Source organism: Triplophysa dalaica, chromosome 9, assembly GCF_015846415.1.
Source record: "Triplophysa dalaica isolate WHDGS20190420 chromosome 9, ASM1584641v1, whole genome shotgun sequence".
In the NCBI taxonomy this organism is placed as follows: Eukaryota; Metazoa; Chordata; class Actinopteri; order Cypriniformes; family Nemacheilidae; genus Triplophysa; species Triplophysa dalaica.
The window spans coordinates 13,884,746-13,912,337 of NC_079550.1; the positions used below are offsets into that span (position 1 = coordinate 13,884,746).

Consider the following 27,592-nt stretch of genomic DNA (forward strand, 5'->3'; position numbering starts at 1 on the left):
GTAACAGTTTCGTAGACTCGTTGCCTAACACTTTTATTAAGGATGTTGACTTTATGACTATATGAATAGTGTCAAAAAGTTAATTAAATGTGTAGATAGGTGAAGTATGTAAATAAAATTAGCAAAGAATTCAAAAAATATCGCACCTCGACTTATGTTTATGAACAAAACACAGTTTGACGTCGATGTCAACGCCGTTAACTCTGATTGGCTCACAGCATCGCAGCTGCAATGTCATGAGGTGTCAGCGATTTTCGTAGTTCATGTTTTGGCTGCTGGGAAAAGCGATCATCTAACAGCGAAGTTTGAATGAGAAGCGCAGAATTTCAACTAAGACCGTACATGTGTCGTCTCAACTGACTGGTAAGACAAAAGAAACGTGCAAAAGTAAGAGAGAGCGACACGATATACGGGATGATACACTGTCTTTATGCTAATAGGATGTATCCTTTATGTTACCTTTTCATGTCAGAAGGTGTGCTTCTAGTAAAGCACAAATGGCTCAACATTTATGGATGTAGCCTATTACCCCTTCTCTTTTATGTGTGTGTCTTCTCAATACATATGTTGCTTATTTAACATAAAATTAGTTATTATTCAATTAATATTATATGTCATAAAAAGTTATTATTAAAACGGTTTGCCTGCTTGTCAAATGCATTTATTTTTCCTGGATATGAAAGACGGTAACTTTTGGAACACTGTTGCGTGGTCAACAATGACTGGTTTCATTTGATCAAACAGCAGAAAACCTACAATGGAGTCGACAAACAAGCTTGAGGAGTTTACAGAGATGGTGTGCTTAGAATCAGATCTTCAAGATGGAGAGTAAGATTACCATGCACTGTACACATTTTTGACAATATTTGCTTATGTGAGTGTTTTTTACTCCTTATTTAAAGGAATAGTTCACTTCAAAGTTCACCCCCATTACTTTCCTTAGTTATTTGTATTCTTACAGTGGCACATTTTGAAGTGAATACAAAATTACGTCTTAATTTAACTTGTGGCTGTTCTACAGAATGAATGAGGTTGTGATGGACCATCATAAAATCTTGTTGGTGCGGAATAATGGAGAATTTACTGCTGTGGGTGGGCTTTGCACCCATTATGGTGCTCCTCTTGTTAAAGGTAGTCACAACTAAGAACAATTGATGAACCCTATTCAGTGTTTGTTTTGTGAAATTCATCATTCTTTACCCTTAACCTTTTTTGTCATTATGATCTATCAGGTTACAATGTTGTGTACAGTGTTGGGTTTCTAACAATGGTATGATTGGTGTTGTCTTACCGTACAGGTGCTTTGGTTGGAGATCGAGTTCGTTGCCCATTTCATGGGGCGTGTTTTAATACCAAAACTGGAGATATTGAAGAATTTCCTGGACTGGACTGTTTGCCTAAGTACAAGGTACTGCAGGGGTCTTTGTTAACACTAAAGGTGTCAGGCAGTTTTTTGGGGAGCTGTTCATGTGGGATTTCCAGTGTATTGTGAATCACACATTAATCCATTGTCACTGTCCTGTTTAGGTCAAAGTAGAGGATGGGAAAGTTTACGTGACTGCTGCTAAAAAGGTAAGTTCGCAAACAGTCTTATTTTTGTCTGTTACCTGTTGCTTTGCATTGCATTAAATGTAATGTCATATTCATTCAAACTCAGATGAAGAACAAGCGAGTTAAGGAAATGAGTGGGAGAGTCCCTGAAGTCAGGCACACTGTAGTTCTAATTGGAGGAGGTGGGCAAATGACACTCTGAGATCATATAATCTTTATGTTCATTTTAATATTTAACATAAAGTTTCCTCCCACCTTAGTGTAAATATCCTGATGATGCAGTATATGTGGTTCTATTTTCGCAGGTCCAGCTTCTTTGCAATGCGCAGAAACCCTTCGACAGAATTCTTACGGCGGGAGAATTATAATAGTTAGCAAAGATGAGCAATTACCTCTGGATAAGACCAAGCTTAGCAAGGTTGGAACACTTTTCTATAAATTAAATAAGGCAGATTTGTTTGTGTTTATTTGTTTAACATTAATATTTATGTTTATTGTAGGCAATGAATATTGAAATTGAAAAGATTCTGCTTCGGCAGAGTGACTTCCTTCAACAGTATGAAATCGAAGTGTGGACTAAAATGGAGGTGAGTTTCTCTCTCTATATAGTATATACAGCCACTTAAAAAAATAAGAGACCATTCCAAATTTTCATTTATTCAGCATTTCTAGATGAAATGTGGCCATTTCATACAAACAAGTCAAACTTCATCCAACAGCAATGTGAAAGACTGACAGTGTGACAAGACACATGACAACTGTGAAAAAATCGAGGTTTCACTTAAAAAATGTTTTTGAACTTTTCCTACATATAAAATATCTGTACAAATATAACTGTGTTATTGCTTAAAAGTGAATATGAAAATGTTTTCTTGCAGTATTCACAGAGCATCTCTCCTGTTATTTTGAACTGTTTCTCCAGTGTTTATTTTCTACAAATAAATGCAAATTGAAACAATATTTATTTATATAATTTGGGAGGAATATTTATACATCATATACCATAAAATACAAAAATTATAGTTTTACCTAAACATAAACCTATAAATATTGAATTCTTAATAACTTAATATAATTTTGAAATGGTCTCTTAATATTTCCGTGGCTGTATAAATATATATATATAAATATACATATATATAGAGAGGGAGAGAGAGAGCGAGACATAATGTATATAAAACATATATTCATTTGAAGACTTTTCTCAAAGGTAATGTTTGTTGACACAAGTGCAAAAACAGTGACCTTCAAGGATGGCACTAACCAGCAGTATGACCAGCTCTTGATTTCTACAGGGAGCAGGTTAGTGTATGTTTTGAAGAGCTCGATTTAAATTGTGCTTATTGGTCAGAAAACGGCTAAAGGAACACCTGTTGTCCCACTATTTAAGTAATTATCTTCATTTAAGCACCTTTTGCAAAATGTTACAACATATGCACATATTAACACAATATTTTGTTGGTTTATGTATTGTCTCTAGAGCCAGGCCACTGCAGTGTCCTGGTGCTGAGATGGAAAATGTGAAATTGCTGCAAAACTATAAGGATGCCACAGAAATACATCAAATCAGTTCAGGCAAAAGGGCGGTAATCGTTGGAACTTCATTCATAGGTATTCAAAAGACAAATGCAAAGTTTTTTTAAACACACAGTAGTGTCAAATTATATATATATTTTTATTTATCAGGAATGGAGGTAGCAGCTTATTTGTCTGACAAGGCATCCAGTGTCACTGTTATTGGCAGCAGTAAGTTTCCCTTCCAGTCATCACTGGGTCCAGATATTGGGAAAATGACGATGCAGGTTAATACTAGTAGACATTGGTGTATTTTCCTTATTGTTGGTTTATTGCTATACACCTGCTGTAAGAATAAATATGTGTTTAACAGATGCTGGAAGAAAGAAATGTAAAGTTTTACATGTGTAATGGTGTGGCTGAAATTCAGGGTAAAAATGGAATGGTAAGAGAAAGCATAATAATAACAACTATGGGGCATACAGTGTTTGACTGCATGATAATGTAAACAACTTGCAAAATTATTCAGGTAAAGGAAGTTCTTTTGACAAACGGAGAAGTCCTTCCAGCAGATATTGTAATTGTGGGCATTGGTATGTGCAAAATTAATTCTCACTTTTATGACTTGCATAGAAAAAAATGCAATGCAAATGTATTTCACAATCACACCTTTCTTCTTTTCAAGGTGTCTTACCCAACTCTGATTTCTTAAAGACAACATCTGTGGAAATTAATTCACGCAATGCTGTTGTCGTGGACGAGGTACCAGACATCACATCCCATAAAGTACACATTACACTTTAATTCTCTAATACGGTCATGTTTATGAGGTCTGTGTTTTTCAGTTAATGAGAACTAATGTTCCTGATGTTTTCGGTGCTGGAGATGTGGTGTCGTTTCCACTTGCTCTTGTCGGGAATAAGAGGGTTAATATTGGACACTGGCAGTTGGCACAAGCTCATGGTACTATGTCATTTCATAATGAGACCTTCAGTGTTACTACTTAAAAAAAGGTGAAATGAGTGTAAAATATGTGTTTGTGGTTCTAAACAGGACGAATTGCTGGCTTAAGTATGCTGAATCGACAGGTTGAGATAAATACTGTACCATACTTCTGGACTGTGTTGTTAGGCAAAAGTATCCGATTTACAGGTGACCATTCTAAGATACATGTCTCATCTCTGTGGCAGTATGTTAGTACAAGGACAGATTATTATAAATTTTTACTTATTCTTCAAGGCTATGGAGAGGGATACACTGACATTGTTTTCAAAGGAAGTCTTGAGGAAAGAACGTTTTTGGCGTTTTATATTAAGTAAGCTAACAGTGTCTCTCAACTCTCACATTGTGAAAGACTTGCGTATGTTTCACGTGAAAATAAAATTGGTTCATCTGTTTATATCATAATCCAGAGATGAAGAAGTTGTTGCAGCTGCCAGCATGAACTTTGACCCTGCTGTCGCAAGGTTGGCAGAAATGTTATTGATCGGAAAGAAGATCACTAAGGCTCAGGCACAGTGAGTATAATAGGTTGGGTAACACAAAACATTCTGTGTATCCATAAACCAAATATAACTTTTATTACAGTACAGTTTTTACACATGTTTAAAAAGTGAAACCTGATAAAATAAAAGGATTTTTTTTTTCACAGATCCGATGACCTTAGCTGGTTGCGGTTCCCATAAAAGACCCACACATCAGTTATCAACACTTATGTCCATTCCTATGTTGTTTTCATTATTTCATTTGAATATCTATCTGTACCAGGTATATGGGTTGGTACTGTGTTTCTTATTATCAAAAAAGAAAAAAAAACATTGTTTACGGGAGTCATAAGTCCAGGTGCAGCTGTTCTTACAAACAGCTGAAGACCCACCCCAGCACATGTCCTGACATCAGTGAATAAGCAGTGTGATAAACATTTGTCTGTAGAGAAATCCATATATACACTTTTTATTACTTTACTTTGTTTACTGGTATGATTATAAGTTCATATGTTGATTTTCATGTTTTATATTATTTCTACAGGGTAACTGGCATTATTACTTTATTAATTGTTAAACATGTATTGTAAATTACAATTTTATCAAATTGCATTTAATTTATAGTGCACATTGAGTACATTTCTGAAGCAGACCATTTATTTCCAAAGTAATTCATGTTGTTTTTGGTGATAAAATGCAATAAAAATAACTGATTATAGAGAAATTTTACAAATGTGTTATTAATAAACAATTTTATTTAATCTCATTAGGTGTTTAATTCCACAATCACCTTATATGATTACCAAATATACCCATACAAATATAATTTTATAAACAGCATTTAAAGTAACATAGGTTAAGTAAGAACACGCAAGAAAAATCATCTCGCATTATGTTAAATTACATAGTGTTAATTTGCTCATGTTACCTTAATATTTACTATGACTAAAATTTAAATATACACAACGCAGCTTGGGGGCGTGGCTCAAAACTGGAAGTTCCCCGGATGAAACTTCAGTGTGAATATGGCGCAGAGAGCACGAGCAGTGCGCTCGTGAGGGATCTTTGACTGATACGCACACTTAGCCAGTTTCGGCTAACTTCATACGAGAAACTTTACAGACTCTATGAAGTTGTTTTCATAGCGGACACATTCAACACTACAGGTAGGCATTTTTGTAAAGCGACTTGTGTTATCAAGGTGTGTAGTTTGTTTATTAGCCTGGGCTGTTTTTGTGTCAGACGGCAGTTTCGGTGAGTTTGTTCGTCGTGCTAAATTAGCTTATTCCTCGTAACGTTAGCTAGCTTTGTAGCATTAGGCTGCTGGGGAGTCTCGACAAAAAGGAATATACCTCATAAAAGTTACAGAGCCGAATGTTAATTTGTTAGTTATAGAGTTAAGTAGTTATCGTTAAAGTTTGTACGTGTGTTTCTTACCTTTGCAGGGCAACTACATTTAACGTTAGTATTTTAGATCGCAAATACTTCCATCTTTATAACTTAGCATCTTACCAACACTACTTTATTCAGACTTAACGTTAGATGCAAGGGAGAGGTTTGAGACCCACAATTGAGTTGCTGACTAGAAGAGGTCAAATTTGTACAAAACAACATTACCAGAAGGCCTCTAAAACTACTGCAAAGTTTGACCAAACTGCTCATGCGTTACAGTTAAAGGTATTGAAGCAGATAGTTACACAAGCCAAAATACACTATTTTCAAAGCCAACTAAATGTGCCTTATTGTTCAGAAGGTCTGCTTCAAACTAGGTGTACCGGTCGTGTTTTAAATCCCCATAAACCGAAAGCGATGTCTAATGGGGCTGTCCATACTACCTTTATACCTGTAATTCTGCTTTTGATCACACTTCTTTGGATCAGTTGTGTGCGTGATATACAGAATTGTGTCAATTTATGTTTTTTTTAATGAAATTTTTCAATGTTTTCAATGGACAGTACATGGCTGCACCTGTCGTCGATACTGGTTCATTCAGTTCGTGTCTCCTATGGGAGTCATGACATCATTTTGTAGCATTTAAAAAGAAGCTTCTTCAAGGAAGTTAAATGTATTTGTTTAACCATTTGTCGGAAAAAGTCATTGGGTCACTATTTAGTTGTTCGTGTAATCTTTGTTTGTTCATCTCGTTGACCGATCTTTGTCATTTATCTAACTAGCAGATATGGATTATCTAGCAGATACATGAGGTTGTCATTTTTTATCTCTTCTCTTACCTTTTGCGTTCTCATTGTAAGCTTGCATACTGTGTGCGGCGTGTGTTCCCCTGTTCATTCTATCCAGCTATCAGTTTAGGCTTCCAGTAGGTGTGATGGAAATTCAGACAGGGGTGCAGTCTGTGCCGGGCACTCCAAACATTCCTTAAATACTTTAGTGCTGGACCGGGTCACACATAATGCGCAGTCTTCCATGCTACAGCTTACCTTGTCTTTCAAATTGAAGTCCAGTTGTGACTGAATCTAAAGTCTTTTCTGCTGTTTGAAATCGATGCTTTTGACATGTTTGGTATTTCTTTTGGTTCAATTATGTGCCCTTGATTTGTTCCTTTCTTAGACATGAAAAGTAACTGGGTTTACATCACATGTTATTGTTGTAGCCTCAATGAAAGTCCTTTAGTAGTGCATTACCTAATTACGCATCAGCTGAAAACTAAAGTGATGCCACTGTACCAACTGTTTTGAGCTGCTGTTGGGAACACTGTACTGTTGTTTTTGGTAAGAGATTATGTATGTGTAATCTGTTCCATCAGAAGGCCCTCTATCAAACTAGGACCTGCAGTCAAGTGCACAAAGACCTTGTGTATGTTGCACATGCAAAGCATTGTGGGGTGTTATCACATCACGTTGCCGTTACTGCTTTTTGTGATGCACAATGACGGAATAACAACTGGTTGTTGTGGAAAACAAGAAAAGTGCTGCTGTTGTTGCATTATGTATGTTTTTTTCCTGGACAATTCAGGAGATTCAACAATGAGCTGACACATGAAAATGTTATAACCCTGTCATAAAAATGTTCGCCTGGAAAATTCTCTTTTATTTGATGTCAATATTTTTGGAAAGAGTGTTTTAGTAAAACTATTAATACTGAAAACAGACACAATTTTATGGGATTGTTGTAGCATCACAGACTAGTTAGTGTTTATCGTTCATCAGCTGAAATAAAATAGTGCTTTTCAAATACATTGTTCCCCTTTGCTGTTAATCCCTTAAATTTATGTTTTATATACTTTTATGTATGTTAAGAATAATTTGTAAACCTTGTGGTTAGGTGTTGTTGTGGTGTAAATAGATGTTACCGGAAATAGGGGGATAATTTACGTACAGTGAGGGAATAATTATTTGATCCCCTGCTGATTTTGTTAATTTGCCTGCTTACAAAGAAGTGAAGGGTTTATCATTTATGGTGGGTTTATTTTAAGTGATAGAGACATAATATAAAATAACACCTGTTATGTAAAGGTTATAAATTGATTTGCATTTCAGTCAGTGAAATAAGTATTTGATCCCCGAGCAAAACATAACTTTGTGGATAAACCCCTGTTGGCAAGCACAGAGGTAAAACATTTCTGATAGTTGGTCACCAGGTTTGCACATGTGTCAGGAAACATTTTGGTCCACTACTCTGTAAATCTTTGCTCAGCAAATTGGAGTTTTAGCCACCTTCACAGATTTTCTATAGGACTAGGGTGTAGAGACTGGGTAGGACTTCTAATGTGCTTCTCCTTAAGCCACTTTGGTTGTTTTGGCAATATGTTTTGGGTTTTTGTCATGTTAGAGGCACATCCTCGACCCATCTTCAGTGATCTAGTTAAGGGGAGGAGGTTCTCGTCCAAGTTTAACGGTACACTGGCCCGTCCCTCAGCCCCTCAATGCGGTGAAGTCATCCTGTGACCGTAGCAGAGAAAAAGCACTAAATCATAATGTTTCCAACACTTTGCATCTCTATAGGGATGGTGTTCTTTGGGTCATAGTCAGCATTTCTCTCCCTCCAAAAACAGGAGTCAATTTTGGTCTCGCATCTCTTTCTCCAAACCTTTTCTGAATCATCTTGATGTTCATTGTCAGACTTCAGAGGAGCCAGGCGGGTTTTCTTGGGAAGGAGGAATTTTTTAATCTATTGTGGAATACCGTGTTATCAATGGTTTGCTTGTGGTAACTGTGGTACCAACTGTCTTGAAACCATTAACAAACTTCTTCCGTGTAGTTCTGGACTGATCTTTAACCTTTCTCATGATCATCTTTACCCCATTGAGGAAATTTTGCAGGGAGCTTCAGACCAAGGGCAATTGATAGTAATTTAGAATTTCCTATATTTCAAAATAATCACACAGTGACCAACAGTTGTGTCCTTCTCACCAAGCTTCTGTCTGTAGCCTTTTCAAGGTTTGTGCAGGTCTACAATTTTGTCCCTGACATCCTTTGAAACCTATTTGGTCTTGACCATGGTGGTGGAGAGGTTGAAATGGAAGATAAAAAGAATAAAGATCAAATAATTATTTCCCTCTCTGTAACTTTGTTTTGCATATTTACATTTATGCATTTGGCAGACGCTTTTATCCAAAGCAACTTACATTGCATTGTCCTATACATTTGTTTCTAAGTATCTGCAATCCCCTTGGATTGAACCCACGACCTTGCGTTGTTAACGCAATGCTCTTACCACTGAGCTACAAGAAAGCTAATTCTTTTAAGATTAAGCACAGGTGTTTTTTTATATTTTAATAACTTTTTCAGTCAATGTATTTTTAATTATTACATTTCACTGGATAGAAAACAACAGGCTCAGCAAGTATTAGGTTGGTCTGATAAGAAAAGCTCTGATGCTAGATTTCCAAGGTCAAGCTGTATTTATCATACTCTTTATTGGTCTTTAAAAACAGGCTTGTTTCAGCTAGGCTAAAGCTCTATGCTTAAAGTTAAAGAATTGTCCCAGAAGTATCAATATTTGGGCTGGAATGATTGCTCGATTAATTCGAATCCCCAAAAAAATTGCCAAAGCAATTTTCGCCTCAAAGCTTTGTTTAATCCATTTAACTACAGTACACACAGAGCATGCGTTTCCCCACCTACCGTTCTTACTTATGCACACCCCGCTGTGTGTATGCGCTAGGCATGGGCCAAATACCTGTTACAAGGTATATCACGGTTTGGAAACAGCACGGTTTTAGCCAATAAATGTCTCTGTTATTCCGTTCCAAAGGTATGAGCTGTTTTTTGCAGGAATCCATCAGGTTCTGTGCTATATTTGGTTTATGCTTATTTGGTTGTTTGCTGCTCTGCATTTAATTTATTTATGTATGTTTGTATATGTCTGGATGAATGCATGGTATTTTAATTACTGGAAATGCATTTAAAAGAAGACTAGAAAGGGGTGCCATGCTTTTAAAATGTTGGGGAAGTACTGATTTAACCTACCTGACATGCTGTTCATGTTTACTACTGTTCCAAATATTTTGTGTTGCCTAAAAATCAATCTATTTTGTTCAATGTTTTTACTCAGACACTTAAAATAACACATTTATAGATGCAACTGCAAAATCGTGGCTCAAGGTCACCATACCGTCAAAATCTCATACCGACCCATGCCTAGTATCCGCACATTGTGCTTGGTACGTTTCTTATGTCCAAAGGCTGAAAGCGGTCTTTGTGGCTGTTTAAGCATATGCGCTTAATAGGGCTGTACAGTGCGGCATTGTGTATATACCAGTGTAGCATGCATCCGATACAGTTTGGCAGGTGCATTAAACAGAGCCGCTTGTTTGTGTGAAGTGCGTTTGTAGTTGTGCTTGTTTCTTTCTGTATGACGTTAATCAACGGCGCACCGCTATTTTACTTGGTTTTAGCCTATTTGCGAGTGAAACTTGTTTTCTGTCTGCATTTAATCAATATAATTGAGTCCATATAACTAAATGATCCTGTGTTTTAAACTTGCCGTCTGGCTGTTCTGTGTGTCTGATTGAATGAACTGCACAGTTTAAGGTGATACACACGTGATTCTCATGGATTTGTTTGCATCTCCTCTGTATAAGGAAATTAACTCATGAACTTCCTCTGCAGAGTTGCTCTGAGAGTTTATTTCAGAACATAAATGATTCATGCATATCTGAAGTTATATATTAGACGTTTAGTTGAGACAGCCCTCTGGGCGATATCTGTGCAGCGCTGATCACAGAGATGTATTTCTCACTGTTCACCAGGGCATAATGGTATGTGGTTGGGATGCCAGGTTCAACTAGGAAGTGTAATTTTTCAATGCACACTTTTTAACATCAGACCTTAAATTTCATTATTAAGATTCACTGGTTTAAATATCAAGTGCCGGAGAAATACTGCGTTTATCCTCAGGAGGTTTGGTGTTGGATATTGCGTTCATGTATGTGTGTGGTGGGATCCAGCTGAACAGTATATTTCCGCTGAACCACCTGTTTCTGTCACTTATGTATGATCTGCACCTGTTTCAATAGACAATCTCACACGTGCAAGTTAATTCAGGCCACATTTAACTTTTCCTTTTTCGCCTGTAGTCTGTACTAGATCAAAGCTTACAAAAGTGGTTTATATAAATTATAGTAGTTAAAGTATGGACAAATCAACACCATAAGATCAGGAGTGAGACAGGAGCTAGTGAATTATCCTGATCTGTCAATAGTGTGACCTTGAAAAAGTCCCTCAGATGTTGGCACACATCCAGTAGTCAGAAATTATTACACAAGTGTTACATTCTTCACCATTTATTACAGTGCTATGTGAAAGTATTTGTTCATTTTGTTGTCAAATACAAATTATTGTTTCTCATTGTATTGTCAAGAGGTCAGGATGATATAGTTTAAATATCAAACTATATTCAAGCTGTCTTAACCATTATATATGGGAACAGAGTATTTAGGAAACATCATAGCAGAATAATTAATGAAAATTATCGCTGTATTCACTCTGAATACTAAGCATATTGCCTAGTCCTTGCATGCATTCCCCTAAGGAATGTTTCAGAAAAATGCTTATTGAGTTGTGTTTGTGTGATCGTGATAGTATAATCTCTCCTGCAATCTTCACTTGATCTTAACCTGAAAATTTCAACACAGCTGTGTTTCCATTACCCTCAGTGTTGGAAATCTTTTCACAGCAGCTCTTCAGGAAGTCTCTGCAATGCTTACTTTCAAAACACCTGACACTGACTGATCTCATGCCTCAGCTGACATCTTCACAAATAATCACATTACACATAAAACGCTCCCGCGTTTACAAACAAATGCCTCTTGCTGCTTCCTCGTCTCATGAAGCAGCTGAGTTTTCCCAGGGCAGTCGGGTATGGGAGGGGGTTTCGGTCCAGTGTTTGGCTTCAGGGAGTGTCTCTGATACCCACAGAGAGAATGGGCAGGGCTAGAGAGTATGGAAAGCTGGACTGCCTTGTTTTGTACTGTATAAAGAGAGTGTTGTTGAAAAGCGCAGTAAGTGAAAAAGCTCACATTAACACTTGAACAGCTGTTTTGAGTCTTTTCTGTTTTTTGTGGCTAAACAGGGTAGAGTGTTAATTGTGCGCTGAAGTTTTTAATGAGCAATTCTGCTTGCTTCTCAATTTTTTAATGAAAGTTTTCTCAGTGCCTTGATCATGGGAAATAGTATCACCAGTCTATCATGTTCATATTACTTGAAACATTCATGTAAATGAATGCCGTTGCTTCCTAATGTATTTTCCAGACATTTCTTCCTGTATTTGTCTTCCTGTATAAGATTTCTCTGAATGTAAATGAACCCTTTAAAATGATCTTTTCTACGTCTAGGTCTGATGCTCTGCCGCAGACATGTTCAGCAAAAAGAAAAAGCAACGCATCCCGATCTCAGCCCCCTCTAACTTTGAGCATCGCGTTCACACTGATTTCGATGAGCGGGAGCAGAAGTTTGTGGGCCTACCACGGCAATGGCAAAGCCTCATTGAGGATACGGCTAAGAGGCCGAAACCTTTTATTGATGCCTCCGTCATCACTACTGTAGAGCCACGCAAGGTGAGTGAGAGAGAGCTGTGTGTTTGGTCATGTTATGTAACTGTTTGTGTTTTATTGTTGGCCGTTTGGTTTGTGAATGTGAGTTGAAGCAGCAAGTTGCAAAGTTACTGTGACAATTAAATGATAAGTAATGAGAAGAAATTGTGTAATTTGCGGTTGTGTATATTGGCAATGTTTAGAAGTCGTTAGGAACCGGTTGAACTAAAGCAATTCTAAGACCATAACAATCAAATTTCTAAAATAGACTGAAAACAAAGACAAAAGCTAAGTACTTTGTAATATTTCTGTATGTTTGTGTGGTGCAGACAATTGTGCGGGGTCGTAAAATCGGTGACGATGGGTCTCTCACGTGGCTGCTGGACGAGTTTGAGACCATGTCGGTAATCCGCTCAAACTCTTTGAGGAGAGACAGCCCCCCCCTACAGCCTCGCAGAGACTCAGGTTCATCAGTAGGGGGTCATGAAAACGGAGAACACCCCCACCAGCAATACAGGCACCCTGAACGCTACGGAGACGGCAAAGACAGGTGTGAAACATGTGTAGTTTCAAACTGTATTTGCGCTTTCTGTAGGCTGCAGTGACGATGTAGATGTTGAAGTTCTATGTGTTTGTGTGCAGGGCCAGACCACACCAGGAACAACCAGGTGTTGACCATAGACCGGTTCCACCCCGTTCGTCCAGAGAGGACGGACGCCCTCACCAGCAGCCTCGCGGTCAGGAGCCCATCAGACACAAAGAGCCCAACTGGTTGGGAGGGCCAGTCGCACCCCCCCAGCCAAGGGAACGAGAAAGAGAGAGAGAACCACGTGAAGATCATGTTGTCAGGAGAGAAGGTGCCAATGATAAGAGGCCCAAATCCAGTTACATCGGGCAACGCACCAGCCCACAGTCACCTCGTGAAAAGAGACCACTCTCAGGGCCAAACATTCGCATCCCTAACTTACCTGTTACGGAGGGAGTGATAAAAACCACACAGCAAACCGGAAGACCCTTTAATACGTACCCACGCTCTGAAAGAAGCCCCACTGGCCAGGTACAAAAAGAAAAGACTGATAAAAATACTTTAGTTTCTTTTCTAACAACTCTACAATGAACACTCTGCATGCAGTCTAAAATTATTTTCAGTAAATTATAAATAACTATTATATATTTGCTGATTTATATTCTGCTTTCTGTTCCATCTATCTGTATTGTGGTTTTAGGATTTAAAACCAGGCAACTCTCACGAGTCTCCCCACCACAACGGCCCCTCTTCTGGGGCAGTCAGAGGCGGCATCAGTGGAGGTAAAACTGCATCGCAGGGGCAGCACAGAGCAGAGCCCCAGCATCACGCATCCCACCCAGCTTTAGGACCCGAACCCCCTCACGGCCAGCAGATGCCACCTGCACCAAAACCATCCGGCCCGACTGTACCTTCCCAGCAGACGCACTCGCCTCAGAGGGAGCCGCAGCGGGTTTCCCACGAGCAGTTCCGTGCCGCTCTGCAGATGGTGGTTGACCCTGGGGACCCACGCACTTATCTGGACCACTACATTAAGATCGGTGAAGGTTCCACTGGCATTGTGTGTATCGCCACGGTGAAGACAACAGGCAAGCTGGTGGCTGTGAAGAAGATGGACTTGAGGAAACAGCAGCGGCGAGAATTGCTGTTTAATGAGGTGTGTTTTCGCTTCTTTGCAGGAAATGACGTATTTACAAAACGTGCCCTGTAGAGCAGTTTGTCCGTTTTGGGCTACTGTAGATACAACATGCCGAATTCCTTGCAAGGTGCCCTGCGTAGTATATAGATAGAAATAACTCATTCTAAGAGAATAAAAAAAACATAACGCTTTTTTATGTAAGGTCTTCTTTATATACCTCTGAAGGTACAGTTATGTCTATTATATTACATTTGTCAATAGATCCTCTAAGAAAATTACATATTGGACCATTATATTTTGAAGCACTCAATGAGAATTTTAAATAGAAACTGTCTGCTGCCATTGTTTCTTGTTGCCAAGGTGGTGATCATGCGGGACTATCACCATGAGAACGTGGTAGAGATGTACAACAGTTACTTGGTGGGGGATGAACTCTGGGTTGTCATGGAGTTCCTTGAGGGTGGCGCTTTGACCGACATCGTCACGCATACCAGGCAAGATTCCTCATCTTATAATCATTTTGAAAAATAATCAACAATTCAGGTTTTGATTTTACACGTGCTCCATTTGCTTTATTTTATTAGTGGCCTAGAAATAAACATTTTTATAATGCTTTTTTAATCTTAAAAAAACCTTTGAATAGAAGTGTTTGAACCCCATATTTACATAGTGGTATAAGATATCTACCTCTGTTTATAATGCATTTTATATAGAAAACATCTTGTAGCCCAACCACCTGTTACTTCACCACTAGATGGCAGCACATCACAGCTAACCAGTGTAAACTGTCATTGACTCGTGTATAACAACTGAGAATAACTATTGTATCTGAATTTCTGTTTTCTCGTGGTTAATAAGTACCGTTGTATTTCTCAACTGTGTTTTCAGGATGAATGAAGAGCAGATTGCCGCTGTGTGTCTGTCTGTTCTGAAGGCTCTCTCGGTGCTTCACTCTCAGGGTGTCATTCACAGAGACATCAAGAGCGATTCTATTCTTCTCACTCATGATGGCAGGGTAAATCCCTCACTATTTTTCAAAGGCTGAATGCGTTATGTGATATGACGGACACTTCTATATCCCTCTTTTCTGCAGTCGAGCTGAAGCGTTGCACGTGTTTATGATTTCAGGAAAACTACCCTTGCTGTATTCTATTTATCCTTGTTTGCTGAGAACTGGTTTATGTTTAAACAGGTTTTTGGCAGACTCTTATATTCTTTTGTGTGCCTTGACCTGTATTTCCACTAGTGTTTATAGATGATCTAAACGTGCCATCATGTGGTGCATTTTTGGTTCAAGTATGTAATGCACTTTTGGGAGGAGTACAGAAACGTCAAAAGCAGACTTCTTATAACTGGGAACATTTACATGACTTAACAGACCCTGGCTTCCATTGTTTATTCTTCTCTTTTGGCAAGTACTTCTGTCTGTATTCTAAGAAATTTAATTTCCTTTTATGATACCAAATCATGATACCAAATCACCCAGATCATCTTTTGGTGGTGCTGAAATATACTATGGTTTGTTATACAGGGTCTATGTTTGACATGGTTTGTGGTTTACATGGCGGAAGTACTTTTAGCCACCTTCAGCTGTTTCTCGGCAAGGGCGGCCTGTAGGGTCAAACACACATACACAGTCATGTTTCATTTCCCCTTGCCACGTTTCTGACACTAGTTCTCAAGGCTGTAACCCAATGGCAGAATTTCTTGTAAAGTATTGCAGAAACTTTCAAAGAAAATACTCAGGGCTTCATTATAGCTAAATTATGTAATAATTTCTTAAGAAAGAAGGCGCTTTATCACTTTCACACACTTATCTGCTGTGTACTTCTATGTGGCAATCAGCGGTTTCAATGCTGAACACATGAAATGTATTTGAAACAAGTTCTCCTCATTTGCAGGTGAAGCTGTCAGACTTCGGCTTTTGTGCCCAGGTGTCAAAAGAGGTGCAACGCAGGAAGTCTCTTGTAGGAACGCCCTATTGGATGGCCCCTGAGCTTATCTCAAGACTCCCATATGGCCCAGAAGTAAGACTTTACCATTAAATCCTGTTGCAATACTGCTGACTTGTTTGATGATGGAATTGTAATTTGCTTGTATAGGTGGATATTTGGTCGCTTGGCATTATGGTGATCGAAATGGTGGACGGAGAGCCGCCATACTTTAATGAGCCTCCACTCAAGGCTATGAAGATGATCCGTGACAATCTTCCGCCTAAGCTCAAAAATCTCCACAAGGTAATCAGACTGTGTTCTCTTGGTTATTCATGTTGGCCTTAAAACATTCATGTTCAAACTGCTGTGCCTGTGCCAACTGCTATGCACGTTTAGCGTGTTCGTCGTCTTCACTTTCAAGATGATTTTCTGTATTCACAGGTCTCTCCGCTTCTCAAGGGATTCTTGGACAGGATGCTTGTACGAGATCCTCCCCAGAGGGCTACAGCTCAAGAGCTGTTAAAGCATCCCTTCCTCACCAAAGCAGGCCCTCCCTCTTGCATTGTTCCTCTCATGAGGCAGAACCGCATGAGATGAGAAGAGAAACTTGGGCGGACCTCTAAGAAACCCTCTGCTAAGCTCAAAGCAAAGATAGAGGTCTATTCTGCACATTTTAACAGTTAAATGATTGTACAGGTCAAGCGTTTTAGGAAGAGGCCATGGACCATGAATGCGCTTTTGAGGAAGCAATATTTTTAACCACTGTTTTATCATCCCTTGAAATACACCGTATTTGGTGACTTGAAAGACACGATTGAAAGTCCTTCACAGTGTTCTGGTTAAACAAGGGCCTGTCTATCCTGTGCCTTTCTGAAGACATCTCAGTGGTTTGAGCTTGACCTCTAAGACTGCGCCTTGGGCTGAACAGAGTATGTTGAAGTATGGATATTAAAATGAAACGCTTGGATATTCTACTCTGACCGCAACAGATTTTTGTGGATTTTCCCAAACCTCAAGATTTTCTCTGCACTTCATCGTTGCACCAGGAACACACTACTCAATTGGTTTTTAAACGGGAAAACAACTACTGATGAAAGTTCTTTTTTTAAGAGAAAATATAGGTTCCTGTTACAACACTAAACAATGGTTAACACTGGAGGCGTTTTGTTTCAGGCAGTTTTTAATTTAGCGTTTTAATGATATCAAATAGTTTTCATATTGTGTTGCGATGATTTATTTTGAGTGAAAGTCATGATTTCAAACGCTGCTCTGACATTGAGCTGCATTCCAATATGATTTCCACACAGAAACTTCCTCCTTTCATTCATTGTTCCACTTTTTTTAAAATAACAAAGGGGAGAGGGGTGGGTGTGGGCTAATTTTTTTGAAGAAAAGAATCAGAAACTTTACCACTGCGCAAGGGCACATTAGTTGAAGAGAGAGTTGTTTCTCATGTAGACTGTCCTACATTGGAATTTTGTGTTCATAAGCCCTTCACATAAATCTCTAAAGTATTGCAGCTTGTTTTTGAAGGATTCATTTACGATATGTTCTGTAAGAGTGATGAGGTTTTACGAAAACTTCAGCTACGCAAGCATGGCTGAGCATTGTGTATGCTCTAGTGTTTTAAGTTTGTTAGCCATTGAAATGGACATTATAGTTTGATTCTACCATGTGACAGATGAAAGAACTGCCACAAAGCACATACAGGCATAAATGTATCTGTGTACAAACACTCACATGATTGGTCATTAACACTGCTTCCTGCATTAAGAACCCCATGTCAGGAAGCGGGAGACCTTAATAGTTTGCACCGAGAAATCAACCAAAGACAGTATGAAGTCTGAATATGAGAGTTTATAATATAAATTAATTCATACATTTTTCTAAGCTGGCACATTTTACAAGTACACTACATCACACATCACATTAAGATTGTGTATATTTTTTGCTTGGTCACTTACTTTATTGGTGGCAATGATAATAATTTAACCAGTAATTATAAGATTACTCAGATTTGGCATTCGTTGTAGTGAAAGCACACAAGAATATAGGCCAAATCATTCATGTGATCTGAATCACTGGACGGTTAAATTAAAATTTGGGTCGCCTGTACATTTGTGTAGAGATTGATTAACTCTAGACTGAAGCGATAGCCTATATATACTTTTTGGAGCTATTATCAAAACAAAGGCAATACAAAAATTCAATGGCCTACAATTATAACACAGAAAGCATAACTATAATTTTAGATGTGGTATCAAGGAAACAATTATTGACAGTTAATATACAAAATAGTTTTCCCCACCAGTATTTTGTTTTATTATTTTTTAATTCCGGACTGTTACTTTTAGGAGATTGAACAAAAACATGACAATCAGGCTTTGGAGCATTAATAGCATTAAAGACTTTATTAAACGATGTATATATGAAATTTAACATTTTCAAATAGTGAATTGTGTGTTTACGGTCACATTAATGACTATAACTGTAGGCATAGATTGTGATTTAACAAGCAGAGTGCACTGAAGCAAAATGATGTTGATCTGGAGATCATTATAAGAAGCAACAAAACAACAGCCTTAATTCAACACTTCAACTGAACATGTGCCATTTGGGCAATACTACAGTGACTAACCAATACTAACTAACCTGTGACCAGCCACATTGACCTTCATATTTTAAAATGGCTTTTGACTGTTCAGAAAGATGAGAGCTATAACCAGAAGCCTTATTTGTTTAAATGTGTGAATGAAAAATGCTATACTGTGAGCAAAACAGCTCAACTTGCATGATTTTCTCATAAAACACAGGTGTTAATTGAGTCCCAAATGTATTTTCTTTGCCATTTTTCCTAAGTTTAAGATGCAGTACATTTCCAGGAAAGAGGATGCACGTGATTTGTTAAATATGAAGATCTGCATTCTTTTTTTTTCCACAAGATGTATTACATTCCCAGAAAAGATGTGAGCTTTGATCTGTTGAATAGCAAGATATAATCTGCATTTGTGTTATGTTTTTGAATGTTCTTCATTTGGTGCTCGCATACTATTTGGTAACGTTATCAAATGCTCTCTGGAAGGGTACATTGTTTTGTAATATGTCTTTTCTATCTATGGTTTCATCTCAGATTGCCACTGCTTTTAAAGGATGTCCTGTATTCTGCTGTTGTCTTTATCGTTTATTTTGTTAAAAACCTAATAGGTTTCTAATCTTGCACTGTAAACATAAATTTAGTTTCTTTTTTTAACTATAATTTACTGTTCTGTCAGCATGTAGATAGTTTGAAAGAACCCTTTTGTTTTAGAAGTGGAATAGGAGTAATCACAGAAGACTAGTTTTTATCCAACTTAATATGGATGTAAATACCAGACGGATGCGTTATGTTGGATTGAATTGCTAAAATATTCTTCAGCGGTTGTTTGGATATAGAACTGTTTCTGACAGTCCAGCATCTTTTTGAAAATGTAAACTGGTTCATACTGTTTTCTCTGGTTTTGTTGTTTGCTTTCTTAGTTTTTCTTTTTTGAGGCACAGTCAATGTTAGTTTCCTCATATGTGAATTTTTACTGGTGGTTAAAATGGACTTCAAACAGATTTTTCAAATACACTTTTTAAACCCATTTCCTTTTGACTCATTGACTTCATTGATCCCTTGAAGGTGAGCAGAACTGCAGTTTTGCTCAGGATATGTCACAATTATTTCTCTGTAGTGTGTTATGTGGGAAAGTCCTGCCAGTGTACAAAGGATGCAATTATTGTTGCATATGTCCTCGCTGCTCTTCCGAAACCATAGATGTCCAAATTTAAAAAATTCAGGAAATGGAAAAAAAATCACTGTACTTTTTGAATGATTAAATACTGATTTATCAAAGTTGACAAGCAATTTTTAATACGTTTGGTTGGATGTTTGCTGAACCCAGTGACAAACATATAAGAATACTAATCATAAAGATTTATGGCAAAATAACCCTGAAGCATGAAAAAATTCAAGGTTTCAGATGGACAGCCGCTATTTCTGTTGCACCTGACAAAAAAAGACTAGACTAGGATACATTTTGGTCATCTTCAGTGGTCCATTGGCCTTTTGCTGAGTTCCAAACACCTCGGATTTAGGATATTTCCCACCTCACATAATTAGAAATATCTTAAATCGGATGTACCTAGAAGGCAGCGCAGTTATTAACTGGTTTGTCAGTGACACACATTGTTAAATTACAAAATATAACCATTCATTTGAACACCACAATGTTATTGTGCACATGTGTGTCCTATATTTATCCTATATTTACCATTTACGTCTGTCGTTTCCTCTTTTAACATAAACGGGAAAGTAAGTTAGGCGTGGTCGTAAAAACAAATAATTGCATTAATTACACAACCACAATAGCATTTTTCCACGAATTGCTTTCGGTTTCCAGAATGTGACGGTCTATGTGGTCGGCTCGCTCTGGGCGTGCACGCGCAGCTCTAGCGACCAATCAGAGCGCCAGCTGCTTGTGATAACTCAGCTGTGCGGTGAGTCATCTGACAGCTGCTCTATGGATACATGCACTTGTTGAATCAGGTCTCGTTCAGGTTGTGTGTGCAGCATCACTTAAAATCGGAGAGCTTGAGAAGGAGAACACACTAAAAGCGGCTGGAATATATTATATAAGCTTACATCGACGCGAGCTGCATTGACAGGTGAGTTTGTGTTTATGATCAGTCATCTTGTTCGCCATCATTGTGTTACAATACAGGCTTTAACGCGGAGTATGGTATGGTGGCATGAAAGAGCTTTTGTGTGGAGGTTTTGCGTTTTACAAACCTTTAACAAAGGCCTTAACATGCACGTTTATAGGTAAGTAAGCGCTGTGGCAAGACAACAGTGATCAAATATGAGCTGGATTGAATATTAATGGCTTGATTAATAGATAAGTGAAGGTGAATCAAATATCAGTTGTGCGTGTGTGCGTGTGTTTTGACTCGGTTTGTATATGTTTGTGGGGACTTAAACCTGAATGCACACCAACTCATGGGGACCCGTGTGGAGACCAAAATTGAGGTCTCCAAGGGCACAAAAGCTTATAAATTGTACAGAAGGAAAATCTAAATATGATAAAAGTTTTCTACGATTTTTAGGTTTAAGGGTAGGGTATAAAATACACAGTTTGTACAGTATACACTTATTACTCCTATGGACTGTCCCCACGAAGATAATATAACGTGTGTGTGTGTGTACTTTTACTTGTAAATCTATCTTTATGAGTACCAGTTTGAGTTTTAGAGCAGTAGAGTGAGGACAAAGGAGATTTCGGCCGGTCCTCACTTTCTGAGACCCCTTTAAATGGCATTTTGAGGGTCAAGACCTGGTTTTAGGGTTTAGGTTTAGGGTCAGGTACTCAGTTCTGATGGTTAGGGGCTAGAGATTGCATTGCGTCAATGTATGTCCTCATAAAGATAGCTGTACAAACGTGTGCATGCGTGTGTGTGTGTGTGAAAGGGAGACCAATCAAAAATATTCACTTCACTTTATGATTCAAAATCCACAGTTCTTTTTTATTGAGGGTAATTGGTAGCCAAAATAAAAAATGCATGATATCTACGAGTCTAAGATGTTTGGTTTAGCTGAACACTGTTTGCATCTCGCATCATTATTTTGCAAACCACACTTATTTTCGACATAAAAGTGATTCATGCATGTAGTATAGATGATAGCATGCCACCCACACTGTGGTCTGTTCTGTGCCAAGATTGTGTGAAAATGTCAAGTTGCCAAGAAGGGACAATCCCACATTTACACAGCTGACTTTAACATTGCAGCCATCAAACACACTTTGTGATTTTCTGTTTTGAAGATGAACTTGGTGAACTTCTCGCTCCTGTTTTTGAAAGGTTGTGGTAAATCTTCCAGTCATTGGACGATTGACTGCCACCCTGACATTTAAGTGATCTTAAGTTGCACTATGGTTTTGCATGTGCTATTATTCTACGGTCACAGGCTGGGTGTGTGTGCTTTTTGCCAGCTGTGGATGTATCTCTGCCCTATCTGTGAAACCAACCTTAGATGCGGTTGATGGTGTTAGTCACACCATGTAATGCACTTAAGAAGTGCATCTGTTTCACATCAAATAAACACAGCATGATGCATGATTTCCTGTGCATAAACATTAACAGTTGGGCATTAACAATGCATGAACAATTTATATGAAATATAGGTTACTAAGTTGTCTGTTTGTTTGTTTATTGTTCGCCAATAGGACAGGTGTTTTGATGTCTGCACAGCGATCATCTCTCTTGCCATGTCTGCGTGTTGCCCTAAGCTACGGGTTTCTTATGTTGGCTGCTCTGCCAGACTTAACCGCAGGTAAGAAGGTTTCCTTTAAGCACACCACATCTTCCTCTTCCCGATAACTAGCCACCAACTTCCTCTGAAACCTACTAATAAAGATAAATGATCAATGTAGGCATAATATTTTTCTTTTTGTTTAAGGCCGGAATTGCTCCCACCCGCTCATGCCAGAGCATGGAGGTTTCCGCTGTGATCCTTCTCCTTGTCGGGGTTTTACTCATAAGAGCGTTATTCACTTCTTTTGCGAGCCGGGCTATACTCTTCCCTCACGCCGCTATTTGGCTAAATGTAATCATGGACGCTGGCAGCCGGGCATGCCCACCTGTATACCCAGACCAGGTAAGAAAAGTCTAGATAACATATTTAGTTGAAGTTACGGATATGGGTTGAGCCTGGACCAGGGCATGTTTTACTTGTTAGTTCCTCTTCCTACTGCTGTCAGGGATTTATGTACAGACTAATGCATCTCATTTTGCATCATAAAGCATGTACTGCTTTCTTGGCAAGTAAAATATTGATGTGAAAGGGGAGCAACATGCAGGAACTTGTTGCTGCAGAAAGCAACAGTTCTGCATTCTGAATGAAGGAAATGTGCAGAGCTTGACCAAAATAATCAAAAGTATATAGGCTATAGGAGAAAAAACCTTGATGTTACACCGGTCTGCTCACTTCCTCATTCGATCTCAAACATCTCACGAGAGGAAACCAGAAACTTGAGCAGGAAGTGAGCAAAGTCACCGAACTAACCGTATAGATTTTTTCTGTGATGCATTTTAAGACTTTGGAAACGTCAGCGTCATAGAATTAAAATGTACAAAGGATGTAAACCACTTAACCACCGATTCCATTAAACATGTTTGGCTTCTGACATAATTAACAGTTTTTCTTTCCATTCATACTGTTGGCAGACATATTTTTTGAATAACTTCAGTACGGTTCATTCTGAGCACTGTACTCAAGTCTTTAAACAATGTTGTTTTTTTAACAGAGGGGCATGCTGAACAACATGAAAAAATGGTCAACTCTATCCCGAGTGTGGCTACAACTGCAATTGGGGTGTCCATCTTCCTTCTTACCACAACGGCCTGTTTAGTGATCAAGTCCCGTCTGCTTTCCTGTCGTTCACAAAGGTAAGCCTAAGCCATTTCACCAGTTTAAAACTTTGCTCCTTTTTAGAAAAGACCTGAAGTAGAGGTGTCACAATATACCAGTATTGATGATAATTATAATAATATTAATAAGCATAATTGTTGATATTGTGTAAATGTAATAATGTTGCGTACAATTCAGCAGCAGTGTCTGGCACCTGTTTAACATTTTGCTTTGATTTACAATAATTCAACACCCTCTCTCGGTCTTCCTACACTTGTATTTTAAAGGTCCTGTGTGTAATTTTTTTGGAGGATCTATTGACAGAAATTCTAAATAATATACATTTTTATTACCTTAAATTGAGCTATTTCTAGCTACATACAGATTCATGGAATTCGGCATGTTGTTTCTACAGTAGCCCTAAACGGACAAACTGCTCTACAGAGTGCTTTTGTAAATATATTATCACCTTCAGCCAAATAAACAAAAACATGACGACATCTTAGTCCTGTGTCAGCCACCGTAGTTCTTCTAAAGGGAGGTGTGGAGTGAGCCATTGGATGCAATTCGACACCTTACCACTAGATGGCGTTAAATTTCATACACTGGACCATTTAGTGAGATTTATTGTCCTAAAAAAACGCAACATAAACAAAATTAAAGTTGAATTCGACAAAGCATGATGTGTTTTCTTAAAAAAATTATATGCCAGAAATATCATTATCTTGACCACAATAACCATGTATTAAAAATCTGATATCATGACACCTCTAACCCCAGGTAATGAAATGCATGAATAAATAAGTGTGTGTTGACTTATGCTGCATCTTCTCGTCTCAACAGGAGGTCCTCCGATCAGCTGGACCTTGTGGTTGATGGGTTACCCGTTTCTCTTCCTACATATGAAGAGGCGATATATGGCAGCTGGGGTCAACGACTTCCACCCTTCCACGGACCCACTCAGCTCCTGATGGCTGAGGACGCGTCAGAACATTGTCCTCTGACATCACTCATACAATCAGATACCAGCCATTGCACAGACACAGCCAATCAGAGCACAGCGACTCCTCCACCGCCATACGAAGAGGTCCAGTCACAATCCAGAGTCGGTGGAAGCGATATTGATGGACGGGCTTCGCAAAGTGCACTTTCTGTTGATAAAACCAACTAAAGACTTGAACTTAACTCACCTTTAGCCTTGTTATTGTTCAGTTCCTGGCACAGGCAACATATGTCTTTGCCTGCGATGATGGACGATAGATTTTCTAGAGGTCAACTTCTATGGCTTGCACAGTGAAGTCCTCTAACTGAAATGTCGGGATGTTTTGCAATGTTTGAAATGTTGTGAAGTGCTGCAATATTGATAATGTTTTCGGTGACTATCTGAAGACTGTTGTCTCTCCTCCATGAGGGGAATTAGATCATGGTGTTCAAGAGCAATTTTATGTAGAATCACTTTTATTTAATGATGTAGGCATCACATTAGCTAATAAGATCTATATACTTCGAAGATTGAATGCTGTGTAGCTCACTTTACTGGTGGCAACCCTTCCCAGACTTCCTCATGAGCAGGCTCATGGAAACTGGTTTTAGCCTGCCTGGAAAGATTATGAATCATTTAGATTATATTTAAACTCAGAAAAGCTTTTTGCACTTAAACCCTCACTCTGTTCAGTGTTTCATTGAGCATTGAGATCGAAATGTCTTTGCCATGAAACATGGACAGACTATGATTGTAGAATAATTCAAACTTAACCCTTCCACCCAATATGTATAATCACTGCTGTTAAATATTGCATAAACATGTAGAGCAGACTTGAAGTCTTCTTTCTGAATGGACATTGAATGTGTTTTCGTGGTTTTAACGTTATGTAACATTTACATTGTCATGTATATAAAGCTCAATGCACAATTGGTAAATGGTCATTAATATTTTAATATTGCTAATATTTTTAATCTTCAAGAATGGAGTGTTTGCTATTAAAATCTATTTTAAATGGCAATATGAGCGGTGTTTCATTTTGTAGTTGGTCTCACATACTTCAAGGTTGTACATTAATCCACACTAAACCGATATGTTCTCTAACACTGTGTTCAAATCCTCAAACCTGTTATTTTACACCAGTTCAGTGTTGGTTCAGAAACCCATAAAAGACTTTCAGGAGCTTAGAGGAATTTATTTGGAGTTGGTCCCACATACTTCAAGGTTGTACATTAATCTACATCGAAAACCGATATGTTCTCTAACAATGCTCAAACCTGTTTAATTGTTTTTACACCAGTTCAGTTTTGTATTAAAGTACTGACCTATAAAAGACTTTCCTGAGCTTAGAGGATTTTTTTTCATAGAGGTAGAAATAGAGATCTTGACACTTATACTTGCCTACTAAGGATACATCCTTTTCATTGTCATGAGATCATGGAACTAAACTGGTTTTCAGATTCAACACTCAAGAGATGGGACTTAAATAATGTTTTAGTCTGCCTAGCTAGTGGTGTATGTTTTTAAATTTATGTTCTACTGTTTTTGCATTATTGACACTAGTAGGCTATTTACTGTGTGATATCACATACTCGGTTTGTGCAGAACACTGATTTTACCCTAACCTTACTACTTCCAGTCCCTATAATCAAATGTCATTTTGACTGTAGACAATTTACAACAACTCTGCTCCCACCTTCAGACCAGTTTTAGTACTTCACTCGTGTACTGTACAGTCAATGTGTTTTATCTCTGCATATACAGTAATGGCCAGACGTGATGTCTATTTTTTATGTATTATGTATTTGTCTTTATCAAAATATATGAAAAATATGTATAAAAGTTTGTATGCATGCATAAGTGCTAGGAATGTAAACAAAAGCTCAATTTTGAGAAGATTTTATGGGCAAAAAAATACACAAAACGTGTGCAAAGCTTATGGAATCAAGAAATAGGAGATCTGCTGAAGAAAAAAAATAAAGATGAATAATAACTGGTTCAATTGTAGTTACATATACGCGTTAATTTTAAACTGCTTTTCTCTCTGTATATTTTATATATTAGAATAAAAGCAATATTCTCTAATATAATGTAATCAGCCTTTTTTGGGATGTGCATGGTGGGAGTGGTAAAATGCATACGTTTTGTTTGAACTATCCCTTTGACTCACCATTTTGTGCCTACATCTCATGAGGGTTTAAAGGGGCGATTTGCAGGAAATACGTGTTTTTCGTCCTTCGTCTTTGGTGTGTTATAAGTTGACCATGCATGTATTAGACACGTAAAATGGCAAACATTTAAGTGTCGGAACAAAAGATGAGCGAATGTTCACCCAGACCTGCCTGAAACGCCTCGTGTAACCACACCCCGGCGAATCTACGTCAGTGACCCCCCAAATCTAAACGCAAGTAAGGTGGGCGGTCTTGTAAATCTCATTGTACCGTCGCCGGGGCGCAGCCTGATGTTCCGAATATGGTAAGAGGCGAAACATTTCCGTCCAGTATTCGACCAATCATTACGCACTAGTGAACTGGCCAATCATAGCACACCTCGCTTTTCAGAGGATGAGCTTTGTGAAATATCAGCGCGTTTCAGGGAGGCGGAGCAAAGAGGAGATACAAACATGATGTATGTGGAAAATACAGCGTTTTTAACCCTTAAATCGTGTATACACATTGCATTACATCTAAAGCAAACAATAATATTATTTTAGCCGCGTCCAATGACCCCTTTAATCGCAACTAATCGTAAGTATGCACCCCTTGTGAAAACATAAGGCGCTTTCTTATTGGACGGTTGTTGATGTCAATTCACATATTTCCAATCGTTTTTGAGGATAATGTTTGAAAAATAACGTAAACTAATTAAACCAGCTATTTTGCTACCCAATAATAGTTGTAAGGCATCTGTATGAAACACACAAACAAGTGAAGCTCTAAAATAACTGAGGATTAGAGTTTAAAATAACCAATTTGACCCATGTTCTTTGGCAGCGTGTAATGTCAACATCCATAGTATGTTTAAAACACACTGCTGTCTTGGA

General features: G+C 38.2%; 3 protein-coding genes across 4 annotated transcripts; all 3 read left to right on the plus strand.

The window, feature by feature from the left end:
• The first annotated feature begins 28 nt into the window (after positions 1-28).
• aifm4 (apoptosis inducing factor mitochondria associated 4) lies at positions 29-5,232 on the plus strand. Of its 2 annotated transcripts, none has more exons than XM_056756939.1 (19): positions 29-363; positions 748-828; positions 1,022-1,131; positions 1,299-1,408; positions 1,528-1,572; positions 1,658-1,733; positions 1,857-1,969; positions 2,052-2,138; positions 2,762-2,853; positions 3,032-3,162; positions 3,238-3,353; positions 3,440-3,511; positions 3,596-3,659; positions 3,752-3,828; positions 3,912-4,029; positions 4,120-4,218; positions 4,306-4,381; positions 4,479-4,583; positions 4,718-5,232. In XM_056756939.1, the coding sequence occupies exons 2-19, from the start codon at positions 758-760 to the stop codon at positions 4,749-4,751; spliced, it is 1,596 nt and encodes a 531-aa protein (XP_056612917.1). In that variant the 5' UTR covers positions 29-363; positions 748-757; the 3' UTR covers positions 4,752-5,232. The 2 variants fall into 2 exon arrangements, with proteins under 2 accessions (XP_056612917.1, XP_056612916.1); XM_056756938.1 differs by having other exon boundaries at positions 32-363; positions 745-828.
• A 344-nt stretch (positions 5,233-5,576) lies between these two features.
• Positions 5,577-19,764, plus strand: pak4 (p21 protein (Cdc42/Rac)-activated kinase 4). The gene is made up of 10 exons (XM_056757138.1): positions 5,577-5,716; positions 12,346-12,567; positions 12,873-13,093; positions 13,186-13,600; positions 13,770-14,225; positions 14,568-14,701; positions 15,096-15,222; positions 16,109-16,234; positions 16,310-16,444; positions 16,583-19,764. The coding sequence occupies exons 2-10, from the start codon at positions 12,367-12,369 to the stop codon at positions 16,736-16,738; spliced, it is 1,971 nt and encodes a 656-aa protein (XP_056613116.1). The 5' UTR covers positions 5,577-5,716; positions 12,346-12,366; the 3' UTR covers positions 16,739-19,764.
• Positions 19,765-20,643: 879 nt separating this feature from the next.
• Positions 20,644-25,853, plus strand: zgc:152863 (uncharacterized protein LOC562658 homolog). The gene is made up of 5 exons (XM_056756132.1): positions 20,644-20,827; positions 22,384-22,490; positions 22,617-22,814; positions 23,464-23,605; positions 24,411-25,853. Exons 2-5 carry the CDS (start codon positions 22,397-22,399, stop codon positions 24,736-24,738), a joined length of 762 nt encoding a protein of 253 aa, XP_056612110.1. The 5' UTR covers positions 20,644-20,827; positions 22,384-22,396; the 3' UTR covers positions 24,739-25,853.
• Positions 25,854-27,592: the final 1,739 nt, after the last annotated feature.

Bases quoted from the DNA above. Each gene is read 5' to 3' on its own strand.
- zgc:152863 (XM_056756132.1), top strand. From the start codon at position 22,397: ATGTCTGCACAGCGATCATCTCTCTTGCCATGTCTGCGTGTTGCCCTA. The intron at 22,491-22,616 runs GTAAGAAGGTTT...TTTTTGTTTAAG, and splicing joins TCTGCCAGACTTAACCGCAG to GCCGGAATTGCTCCCACCCG. The intron at 22,815-23,463 runs GTAAGAAAAGTC...TTTTTTTAACAG, and splicing joins CACCTGTATACCCAGACCAG to AGGGGCATGCTGAACAACAT.
- aifm4 (XM_056756939.1), top strand. From the start codon at position 758: ATGGAGTCGACAAACAAGCTTGAGGAGTTTACAGAGATGGTGTGCTTA. The intron at 829-1,021 runs GTAAGATTACCA...GCTGTTCTACAG, and splicing joins TCAGATCTTCAAGATGGAGA to AATGAATGAGGTTGTGATGG. The intron at 3,163-3,237 runs GTATTCAAAAGA...TTTATTTATCAG, and splicing joins CGTTGGAACTTCATTCATAG to GAATGGAGGTAGCAGCTTAT.
- pak4 (XM_056757138.1), top strand. From the start codon at position 12,367: ATGTTCAGCAAAAAGAAAAAGCAACGCATCCCGATCTCAGCCCCCTCT. The intron at 13,094-13,185 runs GTGTGAAACATG...GTTTGTGTGCAG, and splicing joins TACGGAGACGGCAAAGACAG to GGCCAGACCACACCAGGAAC. The intron at 15,223-16,108 runs GTAAATCCCTCA...CCTCATTTGCAG, and splicing joins TTCTCACTCATGATGGCAGG to GTGAAGCTGTCAGACTTCGG.